The sequence below is a fragment of the Aspergillus tanneri genome, assembly GCF_003426965.1.
Source record: "Aspergillus tanneri strain NIH1004 chromosome Unknown AapTan_2_pilon_pilon_pilon, whole genome shotgun sequence".
NCBI lineage: Eukaryota > Fungi > Ascomycota > Eurotiomycetes > Eurotiales > Aspergillaceae > Aspergillus > Aspergillus tanneri.
The window spans coordinates 1,889,697-1,917,387 of record NW_022984629.1 but is presented as its reverse complement, the minus strand read 5'-3'; the positions used below and the strand labels follow the sequence as shown (position 1 = coordinate 1,917,387).

The 27,691-nt window shown below is 48.4% G+C and overlaps 13 protein-coding genes across 13 annotated transcripts; 6 read left to right on the top strand and 7 right to left on the bottom strand.

Moving 5' to 3' along the window:
* Nucleotides 1-472: 472 nt before the first annotated feature.
* ATNIH1004_000608 (U4/U6-U5 snRNP complex subunit SNU23) lies at nucleotides 473-1,111 on the top strand (the record flags this gene model as incomplete). The annotated part of the gene is made up of 1 exon (XM_033565316.1): nucleotides 473-1,111. One exon carries the CDS (start codon nucleotides 473-475, stop codon nucleotides 1,109-1,111), a length of 639 nt encoding a protein of 212 aa, XP_033431073.1.
* A 298-nt stretch (nucleotides 1,112-1,409) lies between these two features.
* ATNIH1004_000607 (uncharacterized protein) lies at nucleotides 1,410-3,995 on the bottom strand (the record flags this gene model as incomplete). Its single annotated transcript, XM_033565315.1, has 4 exons — nucleotides 1,410-3,267; nucleotides 3,319-3,428; nucleotides 3,499-3,795; nucleotides 3,858-3,995. 4 exons carry the CDS (start codon nucleotides 3,993-3,995, stop codon nucleotides 1,410-1,412), a joined length of 2,403 nt encoding a protein of 800 aa, XP_033431072.1.
* A 493-nt stretch (nucleotides 3,996-4,488) lies between these two features.
* On the top strand, nucleotides 4,489-6,117 carry TAM41 (phosphatidate cytidylyltransferase; the record flags this gene model as incomplete). The annotated part of the gene is made up of 2 exons (XM_033565314.1): nucleotides 4,489-4,503; nucleotides 4,576-6,117. 2 exons carry the CDS (start codon nucleotides 4,489-4,491, stop codon nucleotides 6,115-6,117), a joined length of 1,557 nt encoding a protein of 518 aa, XP_033431071.1.
* A 447-nt stretch (nucleotides 6,118-6,564) lies between these two features.
* On the top strand, nucleotides 6,565-7,925 carry HIS5_1 (histidinol-phosphate transaminase; the record flags this gene model as incomplete). Its single annotated transcript, XM_033565313.1, has 3 exons — nucleotides 6,565-6,650; nucleotides 6,709-6,870; nucleotides 6,929-7,925. The coding sequence occupies 3 exons, from the start codon at nucleotides 6,565-6,567 to the stop codon at nucleotides 7,923-7,925; spliced, it is 1,245 nt and encodes a 414-aa protein (XP_033431070.1).
* A 1,344-nt stretch (nucleotides 7,926-9,269) lies between these two features.
* ATNIH1004_000604 (putative integral membrane protein Pth11-like) lies at nucleotides 9,270-11,016 on the top strand (the record flags this gene model as incomplete). Its single annotated transcript, XM_033565312.1, has 2 exons — nucleotides 9,270-9,628; nucleotides 9,693-11,016. 2 exons carry the CDS (start codon nucleotides 9,270-9,272, stop codon nucleotides 11,014-11,016), a joined length of 1,683 nt encoding a protein of 560 aa, XP_033431069.1.
* A 484-nt stretch (nucleotides 11,017-11,500) lies between these two features.
* RPB5 (DNA-directed RNA polymerase core subunit RPB5) lies at nucleotides 11,501-12,329 on the bottom strand (the record flags this gene model as incomplete). Its single annotated transcript, XM_033565311.1, has 3 exons — nucleotides 11,501-12,026; nucleotides 12,086-12,168; nucleotides 12,231-12,329. The coding sequence occupies 3 exons, from the start codon at nucleotides 12,327-12,329 to the stop codon at nucleotides 11,501-11,503; spliced, it is 708 nt and encodes a 235-aa protein (XP_033431068.1).
* Nucleotides 12,330-12,713: 384 nt separating this feature from the next.
* On the top strand, nucleotides 12,714-14,488 carry bfr1 (putative nuclear segregation protein (Bfr1); the record flags this gene model as incomplete). The annotated part of the gene is made up of 3 exons (XM_033565310.1): nucleotides 12,714-12,842; nucleotides 13,041-14,219; nucleotides 14,270-14,488. 3 exons carry the CDS (start codon nucleotides 12,714-12,716, stop codon nucleotides 14,486-14,488), a joined length of 1,527 nt encoding a protein of 508 aa, XP_033431067.1.
* Nucleotides 14,489-14,997: 509 nt separating this feature from the next.
* ATNIH1004_000601 (uncharacterized protein) lies at nucleotides 14,998-15,486 on the top strand (the record flags this gene model as incomplete). The annotated part of the gene is made up of 3 exons (XM_033565309.1): nucleotides 14,998-15,015; nucleotides 15,071-15,377; nucleotides 15,434-15,486. The coding sequence occupies 3 exons, from the start codon at nucleotides 14,998-15,000 to the stop codon at nucleotides 15,484-15,486; spliced, it is 378 nt and encodes a 125-aa protein (XP_033431066.1).
* Nucleotides 15,487-15,611: 125 nt separating this feature from the next.
* ATNIH1004_000600 (uncharacterized protein) lies at nucleotides 15,612-16,055 on the bottom strand (the record flags this gene model as incomplete). Its single annotated transcript, XM_033565308.1, has 1 exon — nucleotides 15,612-16,055. The coding sequence occupies one exon, from the start codon at nucleotides 16,053-16,055 to the stop codon at nucleotides 15,612-15,614; it is 444 nt and encodes a 147-aa protein (XP_033431065.1).
* A 229-nt stretch (nucleotides 16,056-16,284) lies between these two features.
* Nucleotides 16,285-16,938, bottom strand: ATNIH1004_000599 (uncharacterized protein; the record flags this gene model as incomplete). Its single annotated transcript, XM_033565307.1, has 1 exon — nucleotides 16,285-16,938. One exon carries the CDS (start codon nucleotides 16,936-16,938, stop codon nucleotides 16,285-16,287), a length of 654 nt encoding a protein of 217 aa, XP_033431064.1.
* Nucleotides 16,939-18,051: 1,113 nt separating this feature from the next.
* ATNIH1004_000598 (epoxide hydrolase family protein) lies at nucleotides 18,052-19,524 on the bottom strand (the record flags this gene model as incomplete). Its single annotated transcript, XM_033565306.1, has 5 exons — nucleotides 18,052-18,168; nucleotides 18,246-18,510; nucleotides 18,573-18,741; nucleotides 18,803-19,081; nucleotides 19,134-19,524. The coding sequence occupies 5 exons, from the start codon at nucleotides 19,522-19,524 to the stop codon at nucleotides 18,052-18,054; spliced, it is 1,221 nt and encodes a 406-aa protein (XP_033431063.1).
* A 2,455-nt stretch (nucleotides 19,525-21,979) lies between these two features.
* ATNIH1004_000597 (uncharacterized protein) lies at nucleotides 21,980-22,344 on the bottom strand (the record flags this gene model as incomplete). Its single annotated transcript, XM_033565305.1, has 2 exons — nucleotides 21,980-22,179; nucleotides 22,239-22,344. The coding sequence occupies 2 exons, from the start codon at nucleotides 22,342-22,344 to the stop codon at nucleotides 21,980-21,982; spliced, it is 306 nt and encodes a 101-aa protein (XP_033431062.1).
* Nucleotides 22,345-26,017: 3,673 nt separating this feature from the next.
* On the bottom strand, nucleotides 26,018-27,645 carry ATNIH1004_000596 (MFS transporter; the record flags this gene model as incomplete). The annotated part of the gene is made up of 5 exons (XM_033565304.1): nucleotides 26,018-26,517; nucleotides 26,576-26,623; nucleotides 26,671-26,892; nucleotides 26,949-27,078; nucleotides 27,148-27,645. The coding sequence occupies 5 exons, from the start codon at nucleotides 27,643-27,645 to the stop codon at nucleotides 26,018-26,020; spliced, it is 1,398 nt and encodes a 465-aa protein (XP_033431061.1).
* Nucleotides 27,646-27,691: the final 46 nt, after the last annotated feature.

The window sequence follows — 27,691 nt, the reverse complement described above, 5'->3', positions numbered from 1 at the left end:
GCCCTTATATAAAATAGGCAACGAAGGAGAGCTATTTTAAACACTGTAGAACCTTACGAGATTCAGCCTCGTGAAAGCGGGTTTTCGTCATCCATTAGGCCCACGACTCAAGTGATGATGAAACGACCCATAACAGCTGCAGAATTTCAGATAGGAGCGTCGAGGAGAGATTAACAGACATGGGAATGGGCCATCACCCGATCACAAACCAGCCACCTAGTCTCAACTCTAGCACAGTAGTTGTTCTATGAGGCTGTGTTTGAATGGTGGGGCTCTTAGACATGCCAGGGAGCGCGATGATTGATCGATGAAAGGTGTCTCACCGCCTGCCGCTTTTAGCGGCACTTCTTTATCGCCTCAAGACCTCCCGAACAACAGCTTCAACTGTACCAGTATTGCAGCTCGAGATTCAGAGTACATCTTCCACTATCCGCACATTCACACTACATATTTCTAGTAGAAAGTCTCCACCATGTCGGGGAACCAATCCGCAGTCCCATCCGACACCGCATTCCGCAAGACCTGGGACCGAGAAGAGTACAGCAAAAAGGCCGCCGACGATGAAGCCAAAAGAAAAGAGGAATCAAAGGCACGCTACGAGGCGAAACTTCTAGGCAAGAAATGGCATGCGCCGGTAGACTACAGCTCCCTAGAAGCCACGACGTCCCGAAAACAACGACTCGATGTCGCCTCGATGGTGGGCAAGACCACAATTGTCTCGTCGGGGTCCGCGGTCGGCAAGAGGGGTCGAGGCGCAGGGTTCTACTGCTCGGACTGTGATCTTACCTTCAAAGACAACCTGCAGCTGGTGGAACATTTGAACAGCAAACAGCACTTGATTGCGACGGGTCAGAGTGGCGAAGTGACTCGGGCTAGTGTGGAAGATGTGCGAGAACGGCTGCGAATGCTCGCCCATCAGAAGCGACAGCGGGAGGAAGAAGATCGACGGGGACAGCTGGACCTTGGGGAACGGTTGAAGGAACGAGAAGAACAAGAGGCGAAAGAAAGAGAGGAGAAGAGGCGGAAGAGGAACGAGAAGCGACGGAAAGGTGGGGAGAATGGGATCAAGCAGGAAGAGAGTTGGGAGGGTCGATTGGGGATCATCGCATAGTCTGGAGATGGTGGATATATGGGCTGTCATGGGCTGGTGTGCTCCTACGGATTAGAATGTTGTATATAGTGTATATACCCATGGCGTTTTGGTTTCTCTAAACTGGGCATAGTTCTTCTAGATCGACCGATTCGAAGTTCAAATAGCATGAAAAAAAAGGCTTGCTCATATGTCGCACTGCTATTCCGACCAGATTGTTCCTAGATATTATAATAACACAAATAATGATTATCCAACGCCATCCCCCAAGACCCATGCTCCTAAGGTTCCATGTAGAATTTAGTTAAAAGACCCATTCTCAGTCCACGCACTCAATTCCCTCCAGAACATGCATCGCTCGTGCCCCTTCCCTTTCAAATTGCCCAACAAGTCTCTCACATTCACGTTTGAGTCTCTCCTCTCCATTTTTGGCATTCCACATGATCCACTGTTCGACGCTCATCTTCTTTTCCGGGCTTGTCAAATCTCCTTTCATACTGACCAAGGGGGACGCAATATCGACATTCTCCTTGTCGATATTCCCGGCCAAAAGAATTTTGTCGATGTCGACGGGCCTCCACGGGTAAGATGTGTTGAGGGCCTCTATGTTCGGATCCCGCTTTGATGGTGAAGGGGTGCTGGGTGCCAGTGGAACTCGGATAACTGGCTGCTTGGACGGCGATGTTAGAATGGGACGGGGCGCAGAAACTCTCATGGATGGTGGACGATTTTCAGCATCAGACGATTGAGGCGAGAGAGATGGGGTGCTTTTGGAAGCAGAGGGAAGCGGCGACACAGGATCATTATCGTCCTTCGTAGTATCTTCTACCGCAACGTGGGTATCGGAGTCGCGCGACTCTGCAATCGACCTGGCAAACTGCTTTTCTTCAGGGATATCACTGTATCGCTCGGCTGTCTTGGGGGGCACTCTGGACGACCTGCAACTGGTAGCCTCTGGACTGGGTTCTTGTTCTTGCATTTCTTGCATCTCATTTTGTCGTTCGATGTGCATGCCTTCAGAGCCAACTGGTTCAGTAGCATGCTTCTCGGTCTTTTTTGGCTTCTTGCCCTTCTCCGCTGAGTTCTTCTTCTTCTGCTTCGTGCCCTTGTCATCCGGCTTGGCCGGGGGGTTCTCCGGAATTACGTTGCGAATCTCCACAGATACAAAAGACTCGTGTCGAACAGATTCAGCATCGTTGCCCTTGCCTTCTTTTGTTTCGGACTCACCATTAGGATCTGCGGATCGTCGGGTTATTTGCTCAGAACTCTTCGAGCCTCCTGATCTTTGTCGCTTCACCGGCTCTTCCGTTGACATCGTTTGCGATACCTTAGTGACCGGTGGCATCGCTGTCTCAGGCTCTTGACTGGGATGCATGGCCTCCGGTTGATGGGCTACGGCAACCGATGACTCTGGGGTTTCCTTCTTCTTTTTAGACTTGGCCTTTTTGGCAGGCTTCTGCACCTCCTCGTCATTTGACTTTTCTAAGTCAAGGCCAACGAGATCCGCTTCAAGGCCTGCTTCAATACCTGCGTCCAGCTCAGAGTCCTGGGGTACACGTGACTTTGATGTGGTTTTCGCGGCGGAAGACTCAGTAGAGGCTTTACGCCCTTTAGATGTTTTCTTCTTGGTAGCTCCGCGGCCCCTGCTTGACTCTTCTTCCTGGGGGATTTCATCCTGATGGGTATCCACAATCACTACATCGTTCTGATTGTTATTATTTTGAATGCTCTCGCGTGAGTTCTTGGCTTTCTTTTTGGTTGGGGCCTCAGAGTGTTCGGTTTCCTGGGTGTTAACGGCAGCCGCCTCATCTTTATCCGTAGCAACTTCACCACTTGCCCTCTTTTTACCTCTAGTGGTTCGTTTCGGCTGTGTATACTCCATGGCGTCGACATCCATTTCCGCGCCGACTTCCTCGACCTCCTCCTTTTTAGCCCTTGTTTTCGCTTTGGCCTTAGACTTCTTCGTGCCTTTTGACTTGGTAGTAGATTGGGACACTTCACTTTGATCAATCTGGTCAATATCTGAAACAGGAGTCTCAGAAACAGTAGACTGCGTGGACAAACGGGATGCCTTGGATCCGCGAGGCTTCTTCGATCGCGATCCCTTCGTCTTTTTTCCAGGTGGCTGGGCAAACACAAAGAATGAACAGTCGGACGAACGCCGATAATGTTCATCACTGAAGGGTCAGTGAAATAGGAAACGGAAAGAGCGATTGATTAGTACTTACAAAGGGTCGTCCTTGGGCTCCCATCCGTCAAGAGACAGTTTACAATACGCGCAGCTGGCTAGATCGTTACTATCTTCCGTCGGACAGAAATACCACCCGCCATCTACCATCTGCCACGCCATCGCCATCAGTAAGCATGAACATCCAGTTGTTATTGCATGGGACAGAAACAGACGCTACCTTTTCTGACTGACACACCCAACCTCGCTTCCCATCGTGCGGCCACAGCTCACCAAAGGTAGCCAGCCTCGCTTGTCTTATTACATCACTTGTTGGATCTTCGATCTCCGCGGGGTTGGAGCTATGTTGTTGGATGTCCATCATAACTGCCCACCCGCAGTCTGGAGAATGCTTCAAATGTTCGGCTATAGGGCTGTCCTCTTCCTCCCACCCATCGAGCGCTCTGCGACAAAGAAAACATGTTGTATTATCCGGGTTGGTTTCGTAGGGATTATAGAAGAAGCCCGCATGCGCCAGCTAGATCAGTAATCGATTAGCAGCGGTGATTTTTTCGCCCTTCACATCTTCCAGAACCATACCTCGGCAGGCGAAGGCCTACGATGAGGCCAAGTAATTGGCTTTACTGTCTTTGCGCTCGATCCCCTCCGTTTCTCTGGGAGCAACACCCGATCGAAGCTGGCCAAGCGGGCACCAAACGTCTCCATTTCTTGGGTCATTGGGGCAGGATTATGAGAATCATCGGGGAGAATATTCACAGTTAGTAGACAGTTGTATATAACTCGAACAGGTCTCAATTCAAGCTTGGGGGACGGCCTGTGCACGGTTGCTATCCAGGAGTGCGCTCTGTTTACCAGCCTTGTTTGGGTCCTTCTTTTGGAACGCGGGCGCGGAGGAACGTCTTCACGTGACTGTGGCTAATAATCTGGTATGGCGCAGTGCGTTGGCCTCGCTCTTCGGCGGTTTGTTTTCGAAGGCCGAGAACGCCTCTCTACCCGAGCGTATTTCGGGAGTACGTCAGACCCGTTGTTTCCTCGTTGGCTGTTGGGATATCCCGCAGTCCCGTTCTTACTCCAGTTCTCTTCGCCATAATTCATTCTCTGGAAATCATGATATGAACTGCGATCTAATGGTCCCCTGATTCGTCTCTCTATTACAGCTCTCGCTGTGCGATCCCTTCCCTCCGTTCCTTTTTCCTGCGGAGCCGCTACGATGCGCGAAGCTAAGGTAAGAAAAACTCATAAATTTGTCCAATGTAGTGGGACATTCCGTCAGGGTACTAACCGGTATTTACTCAAGGCTCTCCTTTTAAGCTCGTCCTTGACTTCTTCCTGTATGCGTCTACGTTCGAGCTACCTGTTTCTGTCGCGATCCTCTCACATTCCGATCTCTCTTCTCCCCGTTTCTATCCAGTCGTCAGGGAGAATATGCTGCGACCTTACCTTCGCCACTAGAAAGCGCTTCTTCTCTAGTGGGAAGTATGAATTGTATCCAACTTCTGATGGCCATCGGCCTTCCTCGGTGCCTTCAACAGTCTCCTTCTCTACCTCTCCTCAAGTTTCCGACCCCGGAGATTGGGAGGTGAACCCGAATCTGAAAATCTCTGCATTTTCAGAGCTCCCTTCCAAAGACTTTGGGGTCAATCAGCACATGATAATCAATCAAGAATTTAAAGAGGCGTTGCGCCAAATTCTCTGGCAATTCCGGGCTCCAATTCGGTATGCATTTGCCTACGGTTCGGGAGTCTTCTCCCAGTCTGGTAGTGCACCGGGTTCGAGTGAATGCCACCCATCCGCACCAGCAGCGATCAAAAACATGCAGCAGGGGAAAGGGAAAATGATAGATTTTATTTTTGGAGTCTCATATTCCCAACACTGGCATTCACTGAATCTTAGTCAGCACCGCGATCATTATTCTGGATTGGGCTCTCTTGGTTCTTACGTGGTCTCACAGACGCAGGACAAGCTCGGCGCAGGCGTATACTTTAACCCCTATGTTACGGTCAACGGTACTTTGATCAAATATGGTGTCGTAAACCTGGATACGTTATGCCAGGACCTTAGTCAATGGGACACTCTGTACCTGGCTGGGCGGTTGCATAAGCCAGTCAAAATACTCCGAGATCATCCGAGGGTGCGACTCGCAAACCAGATGAACTTGTTGGCTGCTGTACGAGTAGCTTTGCTACTGCTCCCTGAGCAATTCAGTGAGTTCCAGCTCTACAGCACCATTGCCGCAATCAGCTACATGGGTGACATTCGCATGTCACTGCCAGCGGAAGATCCTCGTAAGGTCAATAATATTGTCTCGGGACAAATGGCACATTTCCGGCGCCTCTATGCTCCCCTCATCGAGAATCTGCCCAACGTCACTTTCAACGACAAGCGCTGCATCCAGGAGGATTGGATTGATGACCCTGATGTTAATGCGATGCTAACGCAAGACATGGACCCTGTAAAGCGCGGTAATATGGTTCGCCGGCTTCCGGAGTCATTCCGGGAGAAACTATACTTCCAATATCAGGCCCGTTATGAGATTCCGCGTGCGCAGTTTGACGAGATGATGAAGAAGAGCAATGACAATGACCCGGAGCTGGTGCGTCGGAGACAAGGCGGTGCATTCGAACAGCGCATTGCAAAGGATGCGAATCTTACGAGTGAAGTGCAGACCTCGATCAAGAAAACCATCCTGTGGCCCAGCTCTGTACAGACGGCCAAGGGGCTTATTACCTCTGGGATAAGCCGAACGTGGCGTTACTTGCGAGAAAAGCAGGACAAGCACAACAAGTCGGGGAAACATGCTATTGCCGCACAGGAGTCGCCGACACCTAAACAACAATAGAACTGAAGTGTGGCTGGTTCACGGACAGCTGTGAAGGCATAAGCAGCTTAAGCATTCTATGGCGTATCATGGTGCTGCTGATTCTTTCATGTAAATGTAGGAAATATGTGTGAAAATTGCATTCGCGATTGTTATATATTAGGGGCATAATACAGCCCACAGAGTACATAGAATAGCATACAGTCATGTTGATTAGGTCCACAATAACGGTAGTATCAAAACTCTTGCTCGTTACGATTCTAGTCTTTCTTGTGAGACTGTTTCTGAATTAGTGAGTTAGATATTATAGTTAAGATCAATAATTCCGATAACCTCCTGGTATACTTGGGTGGGAGACATCCGCACTTCCGACACCGATTTCGGTGATCGTTGGCATTTCCCCGCCGCTCCCCACCAACATTTCCTCCCTTTGCAAAGAACTCCTTCCCATCTTCTATCCTGTCCAAAATGGCCGCAAGACAGTCGCCATTTGATCTATCGAAATGTGCGCGCAAGAATATCCTGCAATTGCATCCCTACCGCTGCGCAAGGGAGTAGGTTTACCCTCCATACTCCATGGATGGCGTTGAGTCATGGGAACTAACGAGTCAGTGACTACAAAGACGATGGGACGAATGTCCTGCTAGATGCGAACGAGAATGCATATGGCCCTGGACTTGCTCTGAACTCCCAGGGCGCACTTCTGACAGACGATGCGACCGGATCCTCCAAACCTGAGATTGATCTGCTGGGATTGAACAGATACCCGGACCCGTGAGTCATTCGTCCCAGCTTCTACCACCAGGATGTCACTAAATCCAAGACCAATTAGCCACCAAGTTGAATTGAAGAAGCTGTTCTGTCAATACCGCAACACCCACCACCACACTCCGAAGACCCTACAACCCGAGAATCTCTTTGTCGGCGTCGGCTCCGATGAGGCCATCGATGCGCTATTGAGATGTTTCTGCATTCCGGGGAAGGATAAGATCCTGACTTGTCCTCCTACGTATGGCATGTATGCGGTCAGTGCAGAGGTGAATGACGTGGAAATCGTCAAGGTGCCTCTAGATGTCAACAATGGCTTCCAGCTCCAACCGGACAAGATCAACGAGACGCTTGCGGCAGATGCGTCCATCAAGATGGCGTACATCTGCTCCCCGGGGAACCCCACAGCCAACCTAATCCGCAAGTCCGACATCCAGAAGGTCCTGGAGCACCCAACGTGGAACGGAGTGGTCGTGGTGGACGAGGCTTACATCGACTTTGCGCCGGAGGGTTCTAGCCTTGCCGAGTGGGTGACCGAGTGGCCGAATCTAGTCGTGATGCAGACCTTGAGCAAGGCGTTTGGACTGGCCGGGATTCGTCTTGGCGTTGCATTTACGAGTTCCCCCATCGCAACGCTCTTGAATAGCCTAAAGGCGCCTTACAACATCTCCAGTCCAACTAGTACCCTTGCTACGGCAGCGCTTTCACCGGCCAGTATGGCGGTGATGCGCAGTTACCGGGAACAAATCATCGCACAGCGGGAGCGACTCATCGCGGAGCTCCCTAAGATTCCGGGGGTGGGTCGATTCCGCGGGGGACAGGAGTCCAACTTTGTCCTGGTTGAATTGTTGGACAAGCCCGCCCGTGACGGGGGAAAGCCCAGCAATGAGGTTGCATTGGCGGCGTACGAGATGATGGCTGAGAAAGGGGGGGTGGTGGTGCGGTTCCGGGGCAAGGAACTGGGGTGCCTAGGATGCCTGCGGATTACAGTGGGGACGGAGCAAGAGGTGTCCAAGTTCCTGCAGGAACTGCGCGTGGTGCTTGAGGGTCTCAGGGGGTAGACAAGAACTAGAGTCATCTCTTTCGTTGGTCGAGTTTCACACTATTGAGTATTTTTGTTGTTTCATCATTGGATTCTTACGAGAACTGTGTAGACTCGGTATTACCGGATCGGATCAAGGCGGCGGAATCCATACTCCGGTATGGTTATCAGGAGAAACAAAAGATAACTAAAGAATTTGTTTCTTTTTCTTTGTTTCTGACAATCGCGCTGCCTACCTAAGTAGGTAGGCACTGGGGCCAAGATAACGAGCTGCATGTGAGTGGTTCTTTTTATCTCCCCTGTCTAGTCTCTCGCAAATAGGAGCATCTCTGTTGATAACCGGAATATCATAAAGATACACTCCAAAGGTACACTGCGGCATACTCTATTTTGTACCACTCGCTCGCTTACCGTTCCCCATCCAGGCCTTCATCCCCGGACAATTTCTTGGGACCAGAATGGATAATTCGTATCGGCCCAGCCAACCATCGCGAGTCCTAAACGCCGTGGTTGACACCAACTGGGGTTCTTCCCACCTATCGTGGTCTTGGCCTGGCTCGACCCTGGTCTGGAGTGATCAATCCCCCCTCTCTTTTACTCCATACTAACGATGGCTTTAAATCAATGCCGTCCCCAGATAACGCTCCAACGCTCCCCGACGCCAACCTCTCCTGGCGGCGTTATCTCCCGATTCTAGCAGCATCGATTGGACGCCTTGACCCTTGGCGACCGTGCCGGCTGTATCAGCGGTATTGGCCCGCAGCTTGCATTTAATTAATTTACGTGGTTATTATCGTCTCGTCTCACTGGAGATGGGACGGTGACAGGCTCCACTCCCTCGGCTATCTCCACCCATGAGTTAGTGAGTTAGGTAGGTGCTCACTATGATGCCACTTGGAATATTAGCGTATGTGATGGTCTCTCAGAACGGCGGTGTATCTGGCTCCAACCTGTTTTGACTTTCCATACTCTTGGTCAAATATACACTGTCGCCACTGTCGCTCCGGCTCTCCCAAGTCGTTCTTTTGCTGTGTCTGGCACTGCCACCGCTGGACTCTCGCCCCCAGAACCGTCCTCCCGATCACCATCATCACCATTATCTGCATCGCCTCCCCACCGGCCTCGTGCCTCGTGATCATCCGCCTGGTTCGTCGGGTCCCTGTAAATATTCGTCTCCCCCACATTCTGCGGGCGGACGACTCCGGGGTCAGGCACGTGCATATACGTCGCGCTCTATCAGAAACGATGTGAGTGCTTCGAAAGGCAGCACATTGTCGGAATCTCTCCCGGGAGTAGTGCACCGTGTATTGCTATTCGATATCTCGAATCATCCTGGCCCCTCTGCGGAGGTGGTGCAGCGGCCATGAGTTTCCAGGCGACGATGACCCCCCGTGGGATCTATTCCGATATCCCTCCCGATATGAGGACCAAGCTGGACAACAATCCCACGCTCTTGGTGAGCTGGTGGGCCACCGCATTCTCGCTGGCAATCATCGTGACCCGAGTGTGCGGTCGCTATGTCCGGATTGAGCGCTTCTTCCGGGAGGACAAGGTGATGATGGCCAGCATCATTCCCTTATTAGCACGCATGGCATTCGTGCATGTCATTCTGATCTGGGGCACCAACAATACGAAGACCGAGGGCTTGACGTCCGAAGAAATTCGCCATCGAATCATCGGTAGCAGATTGGTTCTGGCGGGTCGAATCTTCTACGCAATCTTGTGAGACAAGAGCCCATCCCTTCTCGGCTAATGATGAACGGCTAACGCTATATCCTTCGCATAGCATCTGGACGGCCAAGTTCACCGTGTGCGAGTTCCTCAAGCGTGTTGCTGGCATGATCTGGCGACGGTCTCTGCGGATTTTCCTCCAGTTCATCTACTATTTCCTAGCATCCACACTCATCGCCGTGGTGATCGCTACACTGGCTGAGTGCCAACCATTTGACCATTACTGGCAAGTCGAGCCAGATCCGGGACCTCAGTGTCGCTTGGGCTATGCCAATTTAATTACGATGGGCGCATGCGACGTGATCACCGATCTGCTTCTCGTGGCCTTCCCGATCCCCTTGATTGTGATGACCAACATGCCGATGAAGCGCAAAGCATCCCTGGTCATACTGTTTGCCTTGTCCCTGATCCTGGTCGGAATCACCTGCTACCGTGTGCCATCAGTCATCTGGCACGACGGGTCTCAACAGTATCGATCTCTCCTGGCCTCGCTGGAGATCCTTGCTGCGACGGCCGTCTCCAACGCCGTAGTGATCGGCTCCTTTGTGCGCGACAAAGGCGTCAAAAAGGCCAAATATAAAAAGGCTCAAGGATCCGCCTCTGTCAGCGAGAGCATGGATCACAGCTCCGTGCGCCGGGCAACCATCACGCACCACCAATGGGGCAGCGACTCGGACCTCGCAGGCGACCTGGGAATCCGTCTCGATCCCCAACTCTACTCAGAGAATCAAGCCCCTCGTCCAGCCCCAATCGCCGACCCTTACCAGCCCTTCTCAGCCCACACAGGCACCCTGAACCCCAACTGGTCCTTCCAAGGCCAATCCCTTCCCACCGACGACGATCACACCTCCACAACGGGCAGCCTTGACACAAGAGTCAGCCCCCATGAATATATCGAAACCACCAGGACCCGACGCACCACCGCAGGTAATTCATCAACTCACCACCGACTCTCACCTGGTAAGGTCTCATTTTTCGATGTCGGTGGTCTTCTCGACCTGTCCCCGTCTTCCTCGAGCCATCATATCCCCCAGCACGAACCAGCAGCTAACCAACTCCCGGACCTCACTCCCCAATCTACAAACGCCTCCAGTGGCAGTAGAGCCTTCCTTCAAGACGTCGGTGGTCTTTTGTCCCCACCGAATCTCATCTCTTCGCCTTCATCGTCCCCTTCGACGCCGAATTTCTCTCGACCAGGGGGGCTTCGAACTTACCCCGGTCGGCGAAGGGGCTCATCTACCGTGCATTTCGACGATCGTACACCGGATTCTCCTGTCCCGCCATATCAGGCACAACCGGATATCTGGACGCCGATTCCCGAGGGTAGTGACGATGTGGAATTGCAGGATGTCGGTGGTCTTTTGTCTCGGAATTCTTGAGTTAGTCTTCTGGACTGTTATGATTGATGGTATGTTTGTGTATAGTAATTGGATTGGATTGGATATTTGGCAGCGAGGGAGTTGGTTGGGACCCTGTATTGATAAGTAGTATATAATGTTGTATTCGAGTATATAATGAATGAATCAAGTTGCATCCAATGTCACTCGTATCGAGTTTCAAGTCTATAGTCAAGGAACAAGAATAATACAAGAGTTAATGATTTTGAGCGATACTCAAATACAAACAATAGGTTAATAAACCAATCATCCATAACCATAGAATACTTGACAAGACACCCACAAAATAAATGTCTTCTTTTTTTCGCCCTTACGCCATGCTGCCCCATAATGCCTTGAATCGGACATCCTCCTTCCTTTTTTTTTTTTTTTTTGTTTCTCAATCTGGACTTATTTTGTACACCCGGGTAATTGCTGAGCCCAAATTTATAGTGTGGTCCATAAATCTGCATTGACACTACCGGCATTAAATTACCCAGCGATAACTGGCATACCGACCGGCAGTTTCACTCTTCCGAATAATCTTGACGACTTGACCGCGACGCAAACCCAGGTATCGAGCCACGGGATCCGACACCTGGACCCGCGGCAACTGCGATTCCTTCAGACGATACCGTTCCAGCAATCGGGCCTTCTCCTCGGGACTCAGTAGGACGTGTTTCGGCACCAGTTCGTGCCGGGTGATGTTGACCAGCAAATCCTGCTCCTGGAAATGCTCGCAGATGCGACCGGGAATGCCACTGAGGAGACGTACGGCGGAGGGCGAGATGGGGGTCTGCGTGATGAAGATACCCGTGTGAAAGTTGTTCTCATCGACGAAGTGATTGAACGCTCGGACTTGCTTCGTGCCAACGCCAGTCGAGTCGGAGCAAAATTCAACGTACACGGTGCCGCAGTCGGGCTGGGGGTCGCGGTTGGATTTGCTCGGCAGAGGGGTGTATTTCGCTTGCATAGCTTCTGTGGGTCGAGCGCTAATCTTCATCTTGTTTCGGCTGGACACATACGATGTGGTTAGAATAGGGAAATCAGGGATATGGAGGGAATGTCGTACTCAGGATATCCAAGCGGATCGGAATATTTTTGTTTGAACTCCTCCAGAGATAGTTGAACTTCTTCCTCGGTGACCTCGTAGCCCTGCCATACTGTCAGCTCAGCTTCTCAATTTTAAACTGCACAAACTGAAAACTATCACCTACTCGGTCCTGTAACATCTCAAATACTGTCCTCCATGTGCGCCAGAGCCGGGTCATCTCGCGGTCGGCGTCCACGGAGCCAGCAGCATAGTCCTCATCCATGGCTTAAAGAGGCGCACAAGGCGCTGTCGCAGGGCCGTACAATAAAAGTGAGAGGAGAACTAGCCAAATTGATAGGAAAAAGGGCGTGGGCGAAAGAAGAAAAACAGGATGTTGAAGCGAACGAAAGCAAGTTGATAGTGAAGAACACAAGTCGAAAAATCGGCGGACCAGCGCTAACTGCGCCAACGGGTTCGGGTTAAGCGCCGCCGAGCAACAGAAGTCAAGAGAAAAGGCCAGACCAGTTTAGCCTCGTTGTCTTTTTCCTGTCTGTCCTCTTCTCTCTTATTCTTCCCCCTTCTCTTCCCCCGCTCATCGGGCCTCTTTTTTTTTCTGGATTGACCCCTCCAATTCAATCCTTTTTCTCTCGTTCTTCCCCCTGACACCATGGCCGCCGACGCCAAATCCACTCCTGCCACGGAGTCCAAAGTGAAACCCACCAAGCCGAACGAGGAGGCCTTCAAGGTCGAACTCGCCCAGGCCGAGAAGGAACATGCCGCCGTGCAGGAGAAATTGGTGAGTATGAATTGGATCAATTCCTTGCTTTCCCTTGAGATTGGCGTAAATGTGGTGGATTACTTTTCCACCCCAACCAAGGTCTATGATGACACTGTACCTGGCGAAGGGAGAAGATTATCCTTCCCTCATGTCCCATCTCATGCCCCTGATCTTCCTACTGTATTAACTAATACTGACTACGCTAACTCTTTGAAGACCCAAATCAAGGCCAAGATCGAAGCCGCCAAGCCCAACAACCAGGACTCGCCGTCGGCAAAGAGACAGCAGGAACTCCGCGCGGAGCTGTCGTCGATCCGTCAGAAGCAGCAGGGGTTCAAGTCCTCCCGGTCCAGTACCCAGGAGAAGATCAATGCCCTCGACGCGACCCTCAAGGCCCGCATCGCGGAGCAGAACAACTCCCGCACCCGCATGTCCTTCAAGAACGTCGAGGAGATCGACCGGGAGATTGCTCGTCTGGAGAAGCAGGTTGACTCGGGTACCTTGCGCTTGGTGGATGAGCGCAAGGCGCTCTCGGATGCGTCGAACCTGCGCAAGCAGCGCAAGAACTTTGCCGGTCTGGAGGAGGCCCAGAAAGTGATCAACGACTTCAAGGCGCAGATCACCACCCTCAAGAAGACGCTTGATAACCCCGAGTCCAAGGCGCTGAGCGACAAGTACTCGGAGATCCAGAAGGAGCTGGACGCGATCAAGGCGGAGCAGGACAGCGCGTTCAAGAACCTGAACTCGCTGCGGGACGAGCGCACGAAGCTGCACAGCGAACAGCAGAAGAAGTGGACCGCCATCCGGGAGATCAAGGACGCCTACTACAAGAACCGCAAGGCTTACAAGGAGTACGAGGACGAGGCCTGGAAGATCCGCCGCGAGAAGCAGAAGGCGCAGCGGGATGCCTTTGAGCGCGAGAAGAAGAAGAAGGTGGCCGACAAGAAGCTCGAGGAGGCTTCGCGCCTTGCCTACACGGACGAGATTCTCACCGCGCAGGGTCTCATCCGCCACTTCAACCCCTCGTATGACTTCTCCACACTGGGCCTGGATGACAAGAAGGACCAAGGATCCAGCTTCCGCGCCGAGGTTGGTCGGACTGTGGATGACTCGAACTTGAAGGGAATGAAGGTGCTGAAGAAGGAGGACCGCGAGGATGACTACTTTGTGGGCAGCGGGGGCAAGAAGGGGAAGAAGGGAAAGAAGGGCACTGCCGCCAACAGCGCGGCCGTGGCGCCGGTGGAGAAGTTCAACCTCAACGTTGGTGTGATCGAGGACTTCGCCAAGGTCAAGATCGACCCTCCGATGAACCAAAGCGATGTGCCGGCCACAGTTGACAAGCTGGCGGCCAAGATCAGCGAATGGAAGAAGAACCAGGCTGCGAAGACTGAGGAGGTGAGTGATACCGGTGCTACAAATGTATCTGTATACTGACGGTGCGACAGAACATCAAGAAGGCGCAGGAGGAGATTGACCGCCTCGAGGAGGAGTCGACTGCGGCAGAGGCCAACGGACGGGCAACCGATGCGGCGAAAAAGCCGGCTCAAAAGAATAGTAGCGTCAACGGCACGGTGTCGGCGGAGGCTGAGCTGAAGCAGGAGAATGATGCGGCGGCGGACGTGGGCGAGGAACTGCAGAAGGCGTCCATTGAGGACCAGCCCTGAGGATAGATATATAGGTACAGTAGATGATACATATTGCATCAGCGAAGAGACTTTAGAAGACTAAAGTTGTGGTTTTGGTTAAGCATGCGATTGCTATCTCATGTCTGCAGGCTGGATGTCATGCGGGTTTCGTTTCTTCTGTGTATTCCGTTCTCAGTATTTCTTTATTTGAGGCTAGCATGCTAGAATTGTCTAAAAAAAAGTTCTATTTATAACTACTTGCTTTACAGGGTAGAAGACTATGAGAACGACTGATTAAGTAGTAAATCACACAAACTAGACTATAGATACAGCTGTCCTTTCTTGTCTACAGTGCGCTGTCTATAGATCTATATCTATAAAAGGGTAGAATTCTTCTTTCATGGCCGAAACAAGAATACGTATTCGGAAGGTTAACTCTGAAATTTTCCAGACAAGACCGATGAATAATCCGTCCGTCGGACTCTTCTCTCCTCACTCATCTCATCTTCGCTCCGATTCTCCTCCGACTCTCTCCTCTTCATCGCAAAATGTCTTACAACAAGCCTGTGCGTCTTCCCAGCCTTAATACTGTGACGCTCCATACTAATTATCTACCTCTAGGACGGTCCTCCTCCCTCCTATCCACCCCCGGTCCACGACGCGGGTCCTTACCAGCCTCCACCTCCCGGCGGCACCTCGCAAGACTACTACAACCAAGGCGGATACTACGGTCCTCCACAGGATGCGTACGGGGCTCCTCCACCAGGAAACTACGGCTCTCCCCCACCGCAGGGCCAGGGAGGATACTACGGATCGCCGCCTCCCCAACAACCGATGTATTATCCACCGCAGCAACCGTATCCGCCGCAACAGGGGTACTATGCCGATGAACGCGGCGGGCGCGGCGGGTCCACGGGCGGAGGAATCTGTGCGGGTATTATGGCTGCGTTGGCTTGTTGTTGCTGTTTAGATATTTTGTTCTAGGGATTCGTATGTTCCTAGGGTGGGAAGGTGTTGGGCGTGTTTGCTTGACTTGAATTGATGGGATTTGACGTGCTTGTAACTGGTGTGCTTATTTCATTATGATTCATGAAGTCGTATATCGTAATCATACATCGTTTATACTGAAAGAAAGCCTGGAAGAAAGAAAGAAATCCGGAAATTAAACCCTCGAACTCCACTCACTATCCTCGTACTGATCCCTTCGATACCCACTTCTCCGCGATTGTCGTCGCGGCGGCATCGAATCCGACTCTTCCTCCAATACCTCGACCGTGTCGCCCTCGTCGCTGCGCGAGAGCACCGACTCGTCCAAGATTCGATCGGTGTTACGACGACCGCCACGGTAGGACCCAGACCCTTCCTCAACTTCGACGATGTCCTCGCGCCGACGACGGCGCGGCGCAGCAGAGATCTCGGTGCTGCTGGGCGTGGATGTTTCTGTTTCGCTGCTGAATCGTCGGCCGGAACTCAGCGCCAGATAGATCAGGTAGAGCAGGAAGATGAAGCCGAGGACGCTGCCGAGGATGATGCCGGCGACGGTGCCGGGGGTGGGGGAGTCAAGATGGCCGTAGGAGGCGGGGATGGAGATTGCTGAATATTTCATTTTTTTTCTATCTTTGTTTATGGTGGTATTATATATTAGATATTAGGTAGGAGATGGAATATCATGGACAGGAGATAGAATAGAAGATCATAAATGGTAGATGAAAGAATGAGGTTGGTGTGGTTATTGGGTGGCTGGGAGAGTACAATGACAGTGGATAAGGATAATTACATTGATGTATATCAACTCCACTAACCCAATCAGTTGTATAATATTCATCAATATCAATTTAACTATATTCATCATTCCGAAGAAACATCCCCATCCCATTCCCCGTCTCCTGTCTCCCCAACCGCGTCATATCCAACAAATGATACGTCGAGAGAATCATCTCCACGCCACGATCCGTAGTATCATACGTATGATACACCTCCTCCCCATCTTTATAGAACGCACTGAACCCAAAATACCCATTCCGGGGCTTCCAGGTGATCGTCTCGCCGTCCGCTTCGGCACGCTCCCACTCCCGATGCGTCTTCGCTGAACTCACAAACGGAAAATTCCATCCCAGGCGCTTTGCATACGAAGTGATCCGCTCGACGGATGCTGTTGCCGCCGCCACGAAGCTCGTATCCCGACTCCAGAGATGGTGCAGATCCGGCACGTGGTCCATGCAGAATGAGCAGCCGGTGCAGCCTTCGTCCCCGTGCGGCGGTCCCAGCATGAAGTGGTACAGGATGAGCTGACGACGGCCAGCGAAGAGCTCCGGGAGTGTCTGTTCGCCGGACTCTGTGTCGAATTTGAAGCGTGAGGGGTTGGTGATATGCACCATGGGGAGAGTGCGACGGGCGGCCGCTAGAGAGGATAGGAGTCGTGTGGCTTCTTTCTCGCGCGCGAGGAGATCCATGCGTGCTTTTTGGTATTCTTCTGCTTGGTTGTCCATCTTGTCTTACTCGCTTAATTTGCTAATGATCTTGATGGGATTGATAATTATCGGGAGATGTCGCTGACTATCGGTAGATTATTCAGCCATGACCGATCAACCATGGCTTAATTCGCCTGTTCAGGTATAACTAACTGAAGTACAAAAAGACTCCTGGCTTTAACAACTGCGGTCTACTCTTCGAGCAATGGACATCGTTTATCATTGCCATATAGGGTTCCAGCTAGTACAACTAATCGGACTGAATGACTTCTTGCGCCAATTTATTATGTGTCGACAATTATGGTAATATTGATTATTCAGCACCTTTCTTAGTCAAATGTTGTTGATGATCCAACATCATCGGATCGCGTATATTTCCTACATTAGTTAGTTTGCATTCTTCATTTGTTTACCTCGCCTTTATAAATGCGAGATGTTTTGGTAGTTTAGTTGAATCAGAGACCTAATTCAATGAAGGATCGATACTTGCGAATACGCGTAATTTTATGGTTGACATTATGCTGCTTTGACAATTTTTGGTAAGTATACATAATTATAATAGCAGTAAGCTCCTGTAGAATCGACTACCTAAAGGCTGCGTATGAATAGTCTGGCAATCAATAGCGATATACATGAGACAACCTCGGATCCTGCAATAGAACTTGGCAAATCAGCCGGAAGACAGCAGCATCTACAGAAGAGCTTTAGGACAACCGCCCTCTAGACAACCATCTGGCTTGATATGTCGCGTATTAAAACCTAGATTCTTTCCAAAATATTACATTACTTTATTGAACTATGAGTCATATCTATCAGGGCTTCAATATGCTGTTTCAGATTGACAGATTGACAGACGTTATGTATCAATGCTATGTTTTCTGAGGATACTTGCAAGTATGGGCAGGTTCTGTTAGACCAAATGCTTGATCGGCCTGGGTTTCGTATACTCAAATCAAAGAGGCCCAGAGATCAACAAGCCTCTCTACGCAATGATTCGACTTATGACGCATAAAGAAAATCTATTCCAATATGGTCCGCCAAAGAAAATTTAAGTCTTTGATCTGCTTATGGGTTTCAAAACACTTAACCTGAGAGCCCATCAGTAAAGTCAGACCTGACTTGTGCGCGATTTCATTCTGTTGCAAGTGATTCTGGAACTGTGAAATTACGGGTGATGCATTCGCCTATAAAATCCTCGATATCCTGTAAAAGCTCGTCAGGCTGCTCCAATGCTGGGAAATGAGCACCCTATAGAAACAAACATTAGCTAATCCGATCGGGCCTAAGAATGTCACAATTTGGATTACGCCACGAGGGGAACTGACTTTGTTTCTTTGTCGAAACCAAACTAAGTTGGACAACCCGTCTAACCAGGATTTCGGTGTAGGGATTAAATCCATGAGAAACGATGAAAACCCGAGAGGTTTCTGGAAAGGCGGAGGGTGGTGCCGAATCAAGGTAGGGTCAATGGTTCGATAAGGGTACAGACCCCGTGGAAAAGTTGACGTAAACCAGTATAAAGTGACAGATCCTAGGATCGTATCGAGAGGAAGACTGACATCGCTCCATTCCAGAAACTTTTCTGCAATCCTAGAGCATGGCTATGAGTCGGGGATGTCATAAACTAGAATAGATCATAGGTATTCACGTACCAGGCTAGAAGAGACAATGGGTTGCTAGACAGAACAAATCCAATAGTGCTTGGCCGAGTAATATGCTCCGCCGAATATGCATATCCAGTTTGTAGAAACAACTTGATCCTATTCAATCTCTCGCGACTGTCCTCGCTTATACCCTCCGTGTCATCTGCAGGTGGATTCCCTGCCAAGGTATTAACTGTAACATAGTTAAATCAAGTCCGAGGATGCGATTAGCTGCTTACGGTGTGCTGCTTTGCACTCAGGGTATTGCATGGCCAGAATCAGTGCTAAGACCGACCCTATGTCACCACCTTGCGCTATGTAGCCGCTGCCAAAGCCTAGAGTAACCATTAAGTTGTGAATGACTCGAGCCGCATCATCGATGGTAAATTCGCTGTCCTCTGGTATTGTCGACATGGCATATCCAGGTATGGAAGGGACAATGATGTGGTATGGTAGATCTGCCGGAAGATACTTATTGGCTAGGCGCGAGAGAATTGGTAGATAGTCCATAAAACTCCCTAGATACGTACTATTAATTAAAGGTTCTAGATCAGAGGGCATGGTCCTTACCGGGCCAACCATGCATTAAGACGATAGGAGCAGCATCAGGTTGTTCTGAAAAGAGGGCAGTAAAATGCATCATAATATCACGATCATGTCCGTCTTTTATAGATATTGTGTAATTTGGAAATGAGTTGACATGTTGCTCGATAAGTCGCCAGTTGAACTTGCTTCGCCAGTAATCCCTAGCATTGGCCAACCAATTATAGCTAACTCCAAAGCGGCCGTCATTTTGTTGATTTTCCCATGTTTTCGGCCCAATTTTCGCCAATTCTAGAAGCCTTCTGAGCTCCTCGATCTCATAATCTGGAATCCTTAGTGTGAAGGGCTCCGGTTGCACCTGGGCATTTGGTGGGAGGGTGCCATATGGCTTTGTCGTTTTATAATGGACAGATGACATGATGACCCAAGTTAATGTCAGAACTATATGAATTTATATGAAAGCTTGAATATTCTTTGTATTCGTTGTGATATGTGCTCTCTTTACCCTTCTCTTTCTGAGGGCACGGCTTATATAGCCACGTCACTATATAATTTCACATGATGTCCCAGTAACTAGCTTTATTCTGAAAGTTAAGACGTAGATTTCTCCAGTCGGAACAGTTATTCCACATCCGAATTAATGTTTGGTACTGTCCCGATTTTGGACATGATGACGTTTGTCAACCATTACTATAACAAATGAACCTTCTCCCTGAAAGTGGATCTGACTTATAATAATACGTACAGAGTGTGTGTCCAGCGGAATCGGAATCTCTACCATCCGCCTCGGCCGGCTCAAAAAGATCGCTCCACCGCCGCTCAGTGGAGACTAAAAATGCTTAATACTCTGTATTATGTGATTACGAATTTCTTTCAACGTAGATATAGGGGTTGTCGATTAAGTATCGCTCTATTCTTATATCTTATATTATTCTTATACCTATGTATACTTATCTTAAATTAATATCTTAATCTAATGATACTTTTCTAGATAAATATGAAATGAATTCGATTAATACTAATAAAGGTAATAATGCTAAAGGACAACCTGAAGGTACAAATAATGAAAAGAATTTTAATCCATGTCTTGCTTACCAGAACGGTCCACAATTTCATCGATAACTGTAGACGAATAAGTTAATCCTCTTCCAAATTTCCAACGATAACTGCAAACTTGCTGCGTTCATCAATCCAGTGCATCATCTCATGCAAGAAGGTCCCACCAGTGCTGTTCACAAGATCGATAGATTCTCCCTCGGGGATCTTTTGCGTTCCACTGACCAAGTCCATCAAAGAGTCTTTCGCCGAGGCTCGATCACAGATTATGGTCAGTCCGTATTTATTGAACGTTGTTCCCATAGATATAATGTCCGGGCAAAGATGCCCCCTGGTTTGCCATCTTTTGTCTTGACGCTCTGGTCTCAGCGCAAGATTTTCCAAGCCTTATTCCAGTAATTTAGCACTTGCTAGAGGTAATAATAGGATAGGAATGCAAATTAACCAGTTAAAGGGCGCCAATTAGGAATGCCAGACCTGCTTGGTTTCCTACACACTATACTAGATCTTTTAATAATTATTAAAATAGCAACCAACCCTTTTAAATATGTCCTGTGATGGTTTGGTTGTCTCTGGGCTAGTAGAGATAAAACCACTTGACCATATAAAAAGGTACAAGACATCAGTCGCATCTAGCGCCCTATATAGGAGCGAAGGCCATGCCTGAGCAATACATTGGTTTCAACCCTTGACATTTGTACAAGTAACTATCCAGACCAAAAAAAGTAAGCAGGTGGAGCGCCGTGGTACAGTAATTTATGTGCTGGACAAGATATAGGACAGTTAAATGCGCGTGGCAGAGGGAGGTGGATCAGCGGAGTTAGACTGGTAATATTAAAAGGAGATAGTTAACCATAATATTCTATCAAGTGCCTTGGCTAGTACCACCGCGAGTAAAAGAAGTTCGCGAAAAAAATATATTAGCATGTAGCTTAGCCAAGGTTAGAAGTTAAGTACAAAGCTTATAAAGGAACTTGGGTTTGGGATATTGTTTTACTTAAGGACTAAAAGGACCTTTAACTTTTTCTACTAACGGGTAGCAGGAAATATACCTACTAAAATATGGGGCAACTTAATATCTGTTGAATACGTGATATGGATGTTGGTGGACAGGAATCATGTGACTAGATCGGGTAAAACCCCCGCGGACCATGCTAACAAAAAATCAAGATAAATAAAAGAGGAGCCCAACCAGCTCAACAGGAGAGGGCGGACCTCGCGCAAATAGCTTAACCGTTTTTGGAGGTCATGTGATGTGCCGCCGACAGTTTGTGACTGGTAGAACTACATACTGTAATACTGTAATATGAGCCTCTGGGTTCTTGGGGGATTGTTGGGTAACACATGGCTACCCAAAAAAGCAACATGGCGAGGTCTAAATAATATGCACTGTTAGAAGTGGCAGCCTTATAAGCAGCTACTGTGCTAGGCATACAAGGCAGCTCCTATGACTACAAATAGCTGTATTTGCCATTATGTAGTTTTGCATAACATCGCACTTGCGCCTCGGATGCAGTAGGGCACCATTGTATTCACATAACAACATGGGAAACCTAGTTACATAGGGAAAAACCATGTTATGGTGCATAAAAACCGCTCATACCCCATTCTCAAGGTGTTAAAACCGTGAACAGAAAAATACCAAGAGACTAAAACAAGACGCAACCTTCAGTCCTTGGGTGCTGTTACTGAACAATTTATATTGCTGATCCACAGTTTTAAGCTCTTTGTTTACCTTAGTGAGCCTCTTGAAAATCAAATGCCCTGTTCTAAAAGTTAGACAAAATCTACCATTTGGGGGGGGAAATGGGGGGTTCCTACTGTTCTTCAGGGTCACCAATACAATAATCAGGACGCCCAGTTCCGGCATCCTGGCACTTGCCCGGCCTGCAAGTGGCCTTCCAAATCACATAATCTTCATCATCTGTACAGTAGAAAAGCGACTCAAGGACATGATGGCTATTTGTCGGCTTCCCTTCTCTCAAGAGTGCTTCGTTAATTTGTTCATGGTAGTTGCCTATTAAACCTTTAGTATATACTATTTTTAAGACATTTAACAAGTTTATAACTGCTTACCACGTCTGAGGAGAACAGCTCCACAGTAAGTTTGTCCTGGAACACAGGAAATAGCCATAGCACTGGAGGCCGCAGCAAGAACTGAGACAACGGTGGTGGTCTTCATCGTGAGAGAAATTATTTAGGTGGTAACAGATGGGAAGGAGTGGTTTACAACTTAATTCTCAGGTGTTTCTAGGGCTTTATATATTCTTGTCTTTAGCTGAGGATGGCTCTTCAGGTGCTCATGCATGGGACGAGGAGCCCACTTCTCGTGGATCCACCATTAAGTGGCTGGCTAAGAATATCTAGTCCCAAGAGAAATATGGACCAGCAAGGATCTTTGTGCTGCGGTCGCTTAATTAGAATTGTGATTCATTACCCCTGCTCTTCCTCGTCTATACAGTGAAGTGGTCTAGTCTCTATTCCCTGTAGTCCCTAACATTAATTGCTCAAATATTTTGAGTCGCCTATGTCCACTATTGGCTACCTTTCATATATCTGTTGTTACTTTGGGACCGTATTTTTTCTCTTAGGAACGCCGTTTATGTCTCTAATTCATACTGGATATGCAGTACTACGTCTACCAGACAAACTCTGTTGTCTATCCCTTGAAGCTAACTCTCAGTCCGTAGGATGTTGTCCCTGCTAGGACATAGGAGTTCATAATAGCAGTGTGTACTAATATGCTAGTATCCAAACTAATGCATTCTTTTACTAGTTCTGGATCGATCCTCCGCAGCCTGGGTTCTCATGGATGGGCTACTACTATAATACTAACGCATCTCCTCACCTGAGATAACAAATTGAGAAATGGACATTGCACTTTGCCCAGTCTCTCCAAGGAATGGACTAGATTAATTTCAATAGTTGTTTAATGCTGCATTACTCAGGTAGACAATGTTCAAATTAGTATTCACAATCAGCCAGCTCAACTCTGCATGCAGCCAGCCTAATTTCCTAGCTGGCAGGCTGCATAAGGCAGCCATGCATACCAATTTCCGTTTTCTTAGCTGAATGAGTAGTGATAATTAGTCTTCTCAGCTGGTATAGTTTGTGCTCTAACCGCCCTTATAGTGCAGCAGTTTACCCCTTAGTACATGTTCTTACACGATCTAATGTACCCGGTCAGCTATGATGTCTGTTCTAATTGCCCATCCTGTAAATATTATCTGTACGCTATTTGATATTTTTTTTTTTCTCTTCTAGCCTCCTCTCTTAAGTAATCTGTATTAGTTTCAAAGTCTTTATTCATTGTATGGATTGGCAGTGGGTAATATATATCCTACAGTTTCTAGCATTAGAAATATTCTTTATTGACATAACATACTTTGTACAAGTTGCAGCATTAAGCCAGACCAGAATCCTGAGGATTTGTGAAGAAATGACTCCTTTAATCAGATTCCCAGGAAATCATTAGCATTGCACATCTTACAGTATTTAGACACCTTCATAAGTCACTATTTTCACCGACCTGTTTCTGACGAACAGATTTCTGGTATGGTGCTGGGACTATTGCATTTTTGCTGATTGGAGGATGTTGACAATATTGGACACCTATTAATCTATTCTAATGAATATAGATCAAGCAGCAAAATAATTCCCGCTGGCGAATGTGGAATTTTGTATTACACAGTTCCATTTGACCAGCAGGGTCTCTGCAAACTCTGGACTTAAGTAGCCAGCCACTCCCATAGTTTAGTGTGGCTTGAAGGAAAATTTCTACACCCTCTCTATTGCGTAGGTGTAAAATATTAGAAATTACTATGCATTGTAGATCGCACTGATCTCTAAAATTAGTACGGCATCAAGCAAGCGGAAATAATATCTAATATGGCAGGTAGAATAAAAATGCAGCGAGCAATGACTCCAATTTCAAATTTTTGTGTGCTCGGCACCTCCTCATCTATAGTATATGCAGGCTGAGGGGGAAGGGGGTACTCTTCTCTTCCTTAGGAATAGTATCATACACACTTCACTACTCCCGATCTTCAAGTAGGTTGTGTTGGGACAGGTCAGCTGCAATGACGTGGAGCTGTCGGTGATCGATCAGGCCTTTCTAGTCTTCAGCCACCTCAACAGCGGCATTCAGGAAATCGTGGTGGAAACCTTCAATATCATTTCAGAGGAGCTTACCCGCTACGCCGAGCGCATCAATTTCAATTTTTCCAGTGCCAACCGCTCCGACCTGCAAGAGAGGTTCCAGATCGTTGGTTACTTGGTGTCAGGTGTCTAGGCCTATTTGGGATGCCACGTGCTCGATCGGGAGGTCGCGTCAGATGGGGCTTTAAATACACACAAAATATCGGATGAGTGACCCGGCATCGTGCAAAGAAACAGCGTCTTTTACCTAGACCCCTAGTTAAAAGCTTGGAAAGACGAACAATGAGTTAGACAATGTCGGGAATATCTCTAATAAACGACTTTTTCAAGCAACTGAAGGGTTTATATGTGGGCGGAGAACATTTTCTAAGATTGGAATTCATAAGCAAATGTATCTTTTCTTTTTTATTGCTTACTTAAAAAGAGCTTTTACTAATAGATCCTCAATTTCTACTAGGATTAAGGATGATCATTCTATTTCCCTTCTCACAAAAGACCAGACTACTAATTTAAGTCTTCCTAAAATACATCTTTCTGTCAAGGGTTGAACACAATGTATTGCTCAGACATGGCCTTCGCTCCTATATAGGTTATTAGATGCGACTGACCTATCGATCAGTCGTCTTGTACCATTTATAAGTTCATGTGGTTTTATCTCTACTAGCCCAGAGACAACCAAACCATCACACTTTCCCGGGCAAACTCCCTTCGATCCTTCCATAACCTCCCTCTAGCTACGTTGTTATATATTCCAACCGAGACTTCCTCCATATCTTTGCCTCTTTCCAGCTTGCTGGAGAGGATGTCCTTCAGTGTGTGGATGGCATTTGTTGCTAGAAGCGATGCCTCGGTTGCCATTGTATCGGTGTCCCTATTAGCACAATTGCCATCTTGGCCACTTTCGGGGATCGCGAGGATCTTGTTGGCTTGGATGCCGAATACAGTGCCGAAAAGGGCAAATAATGAGAAGATAAGGAATACACCTCGTCTAGGTCGCTCCATGTTGATGACAGTATGGTATCAAAGAAAGAAAAACATAACAATGTGTGAATCTAATGATTCTTTACAGACAACAGACAATACTACGAGCTACATATAGGTATAAAAGACAGACTTCAATCTCCCCTGCCATTGAACCTGTATACCAACCGACGCTATTCTGCAGCGATGCACCGATGTTGAATTGCCAGAAACCAGACTAGATCAGGCTATTCTGCCTTTATATCAAAACTTATGTAATACTCTGAACGCAATCTGGGGCCTTGTCAGAGACAGCAGTTTCAGGTAATTACCCCTGAGCCATCAACCCGATGGACAAAGTCTGCACTGGACCTGCATGTGCCCATTTCCAGAGCCTGCTGGTGCCTAGCACTTGGACGTCAGCAGAAGAACAGTGATCACTGTATTTAGATCTACAGGTCTTGCGGTGGAATATTGAAGATAGCGTGCTGACTAGGAAACAGAGATGATACTTATGGTCTTTAACAAGGACTCATCGGCATGGGGAGGCGGAATGAAATATACAGATCCTGTTATTTATATCCATCTCTTTTAATAATCGTAATGATATTTTGTATATATTCCCCATAGAACATAGAATACAGTATAAGTAATTAGCTTTTGATTGATCTTCTTATATAGAGCGGATATAATAATCAGGAAGAGAACGACTATGAAGTCGAAAAGAATCCCAGATATTATACACATCGATACCGACTCCTCTCTCGAATCCTCTTCCCAAACGCAATCAACCCAAACGGAATCGGCACACACAACAGACTCAATAGTCCCACGAAACTCGTTGCCCACGCCACTCCCCAAGCATTATACATCGGCCGCACCGCGAGGGGAAACACCGCCCCGAGCAGACTGCGCAGGATGACCGAGCTGGCCAGCGCACTGGCCGAGTAGATCGTGTACGCGTCTGTCACGTAGGTCAGCAGCGAGATGAAAATGGTTTGGTATGCGAAGCCGAAGAGCAGCCCCGATGACATCGGTAAGGCCCAGGGAATGGACGGTCGAGAGGACCACGCCAGCCATAATAATGAGACGGTCAGTCCAATGCCGCCGATGCAGGAGATGGGCAGTCGGTGCAGTTCTGGGCTGTTTGTCCATTGTTGACCGGCTTTTTTGGCTCGTTCGTAGTAGGTGTCGTAGGCGAGGGCAGAGAATGCGGTGCTGGAAGCTCCGATCCCAACTATAAATGTATATAAATATCCCTCTATAGATACATAGATGATGGAAGGATGACTTACCAGGTAAAAAAGCCAACGAAGTCGTCTGAATACTCAAATGATACACCCCTATACCAAATTAATATATAACCGGACAGATGGAAGAAGACGAGTACCCCCAAAAATAATCGGATATGCCTGCAAATAAAAAAACACAAACGAATACGCCAACGCGATAAACAACGCCGTGCAGGAAATAATCGGTTCCAAGACCAGCATGGCTAGAGGACGCTGCAGGATACGGACCATGTCCATCTTCTCCTGCGCCAGAGAGACATCTAGGCCTTGACTGCGCAGACGAGTAGCTTCGCGTTTGAGGAGGACCGGAGCGAATGTTTCTTTTTTCGTCAGTACTATATAGTTATATGTCTTATATTATGCCGAGGAGGAATACCAGGGACAAAAACCAAACCCACAAAGGTACAACCTGCAAAGATCAACTCGATCCAAAATGTCCAGCGCCAGTTATGCGGAGAGGCGAAGCCGGATATAATAGGGCCCAGGATGGGACCGAAACTGCTAGCCTATAATTATTATATATATCTTCCTTTATATATGTATAGAGTGGGAGAAAAAGAAGAAGGGAGAAATACCGACATGTACAACAACATCGCCCTTCCTCTCGATCTCCTCTCCTCGAAAAGATCCGCATAGATGCCTCCCACGACGGTCTGTGGCGCCGATCCCATACTCCCACAGAGGAAGCGAAAGACCAAAAGCACCGGCCAGTTGGGCGCCAGGGCACATCCCAGCGTGGACAGCACAAAGACCCCAAATGTAGACAGCAGAACGAGTCGACGACCGACGGTCTCGCTGAGCGGACTGAAGACCAGCGGGCCCACCGTGTATCCGACCAGAAAGAGGGAGGTCGGTAGACTGGTCTGTGGACCGTCGGATAGGTGGAATTCGGGACGCAGATAGGGGATGGCATTGCTGGGGAGAGAGGCACTCAGTCCGCTGTTCATGACGGTGAATAGAGCTACCAGGGCGATGGGGATCTTGCGCGAGAGAGACCAGCAGGAAGGGTTCTGGGGGGAATGGGGGGTGAATTTGAGGGTGCCTTGCAGTTGGTAGCCGGGGGAGATCGACATGATTAATTAATATTATATATTATATTATAGATTTTATAATTGTATA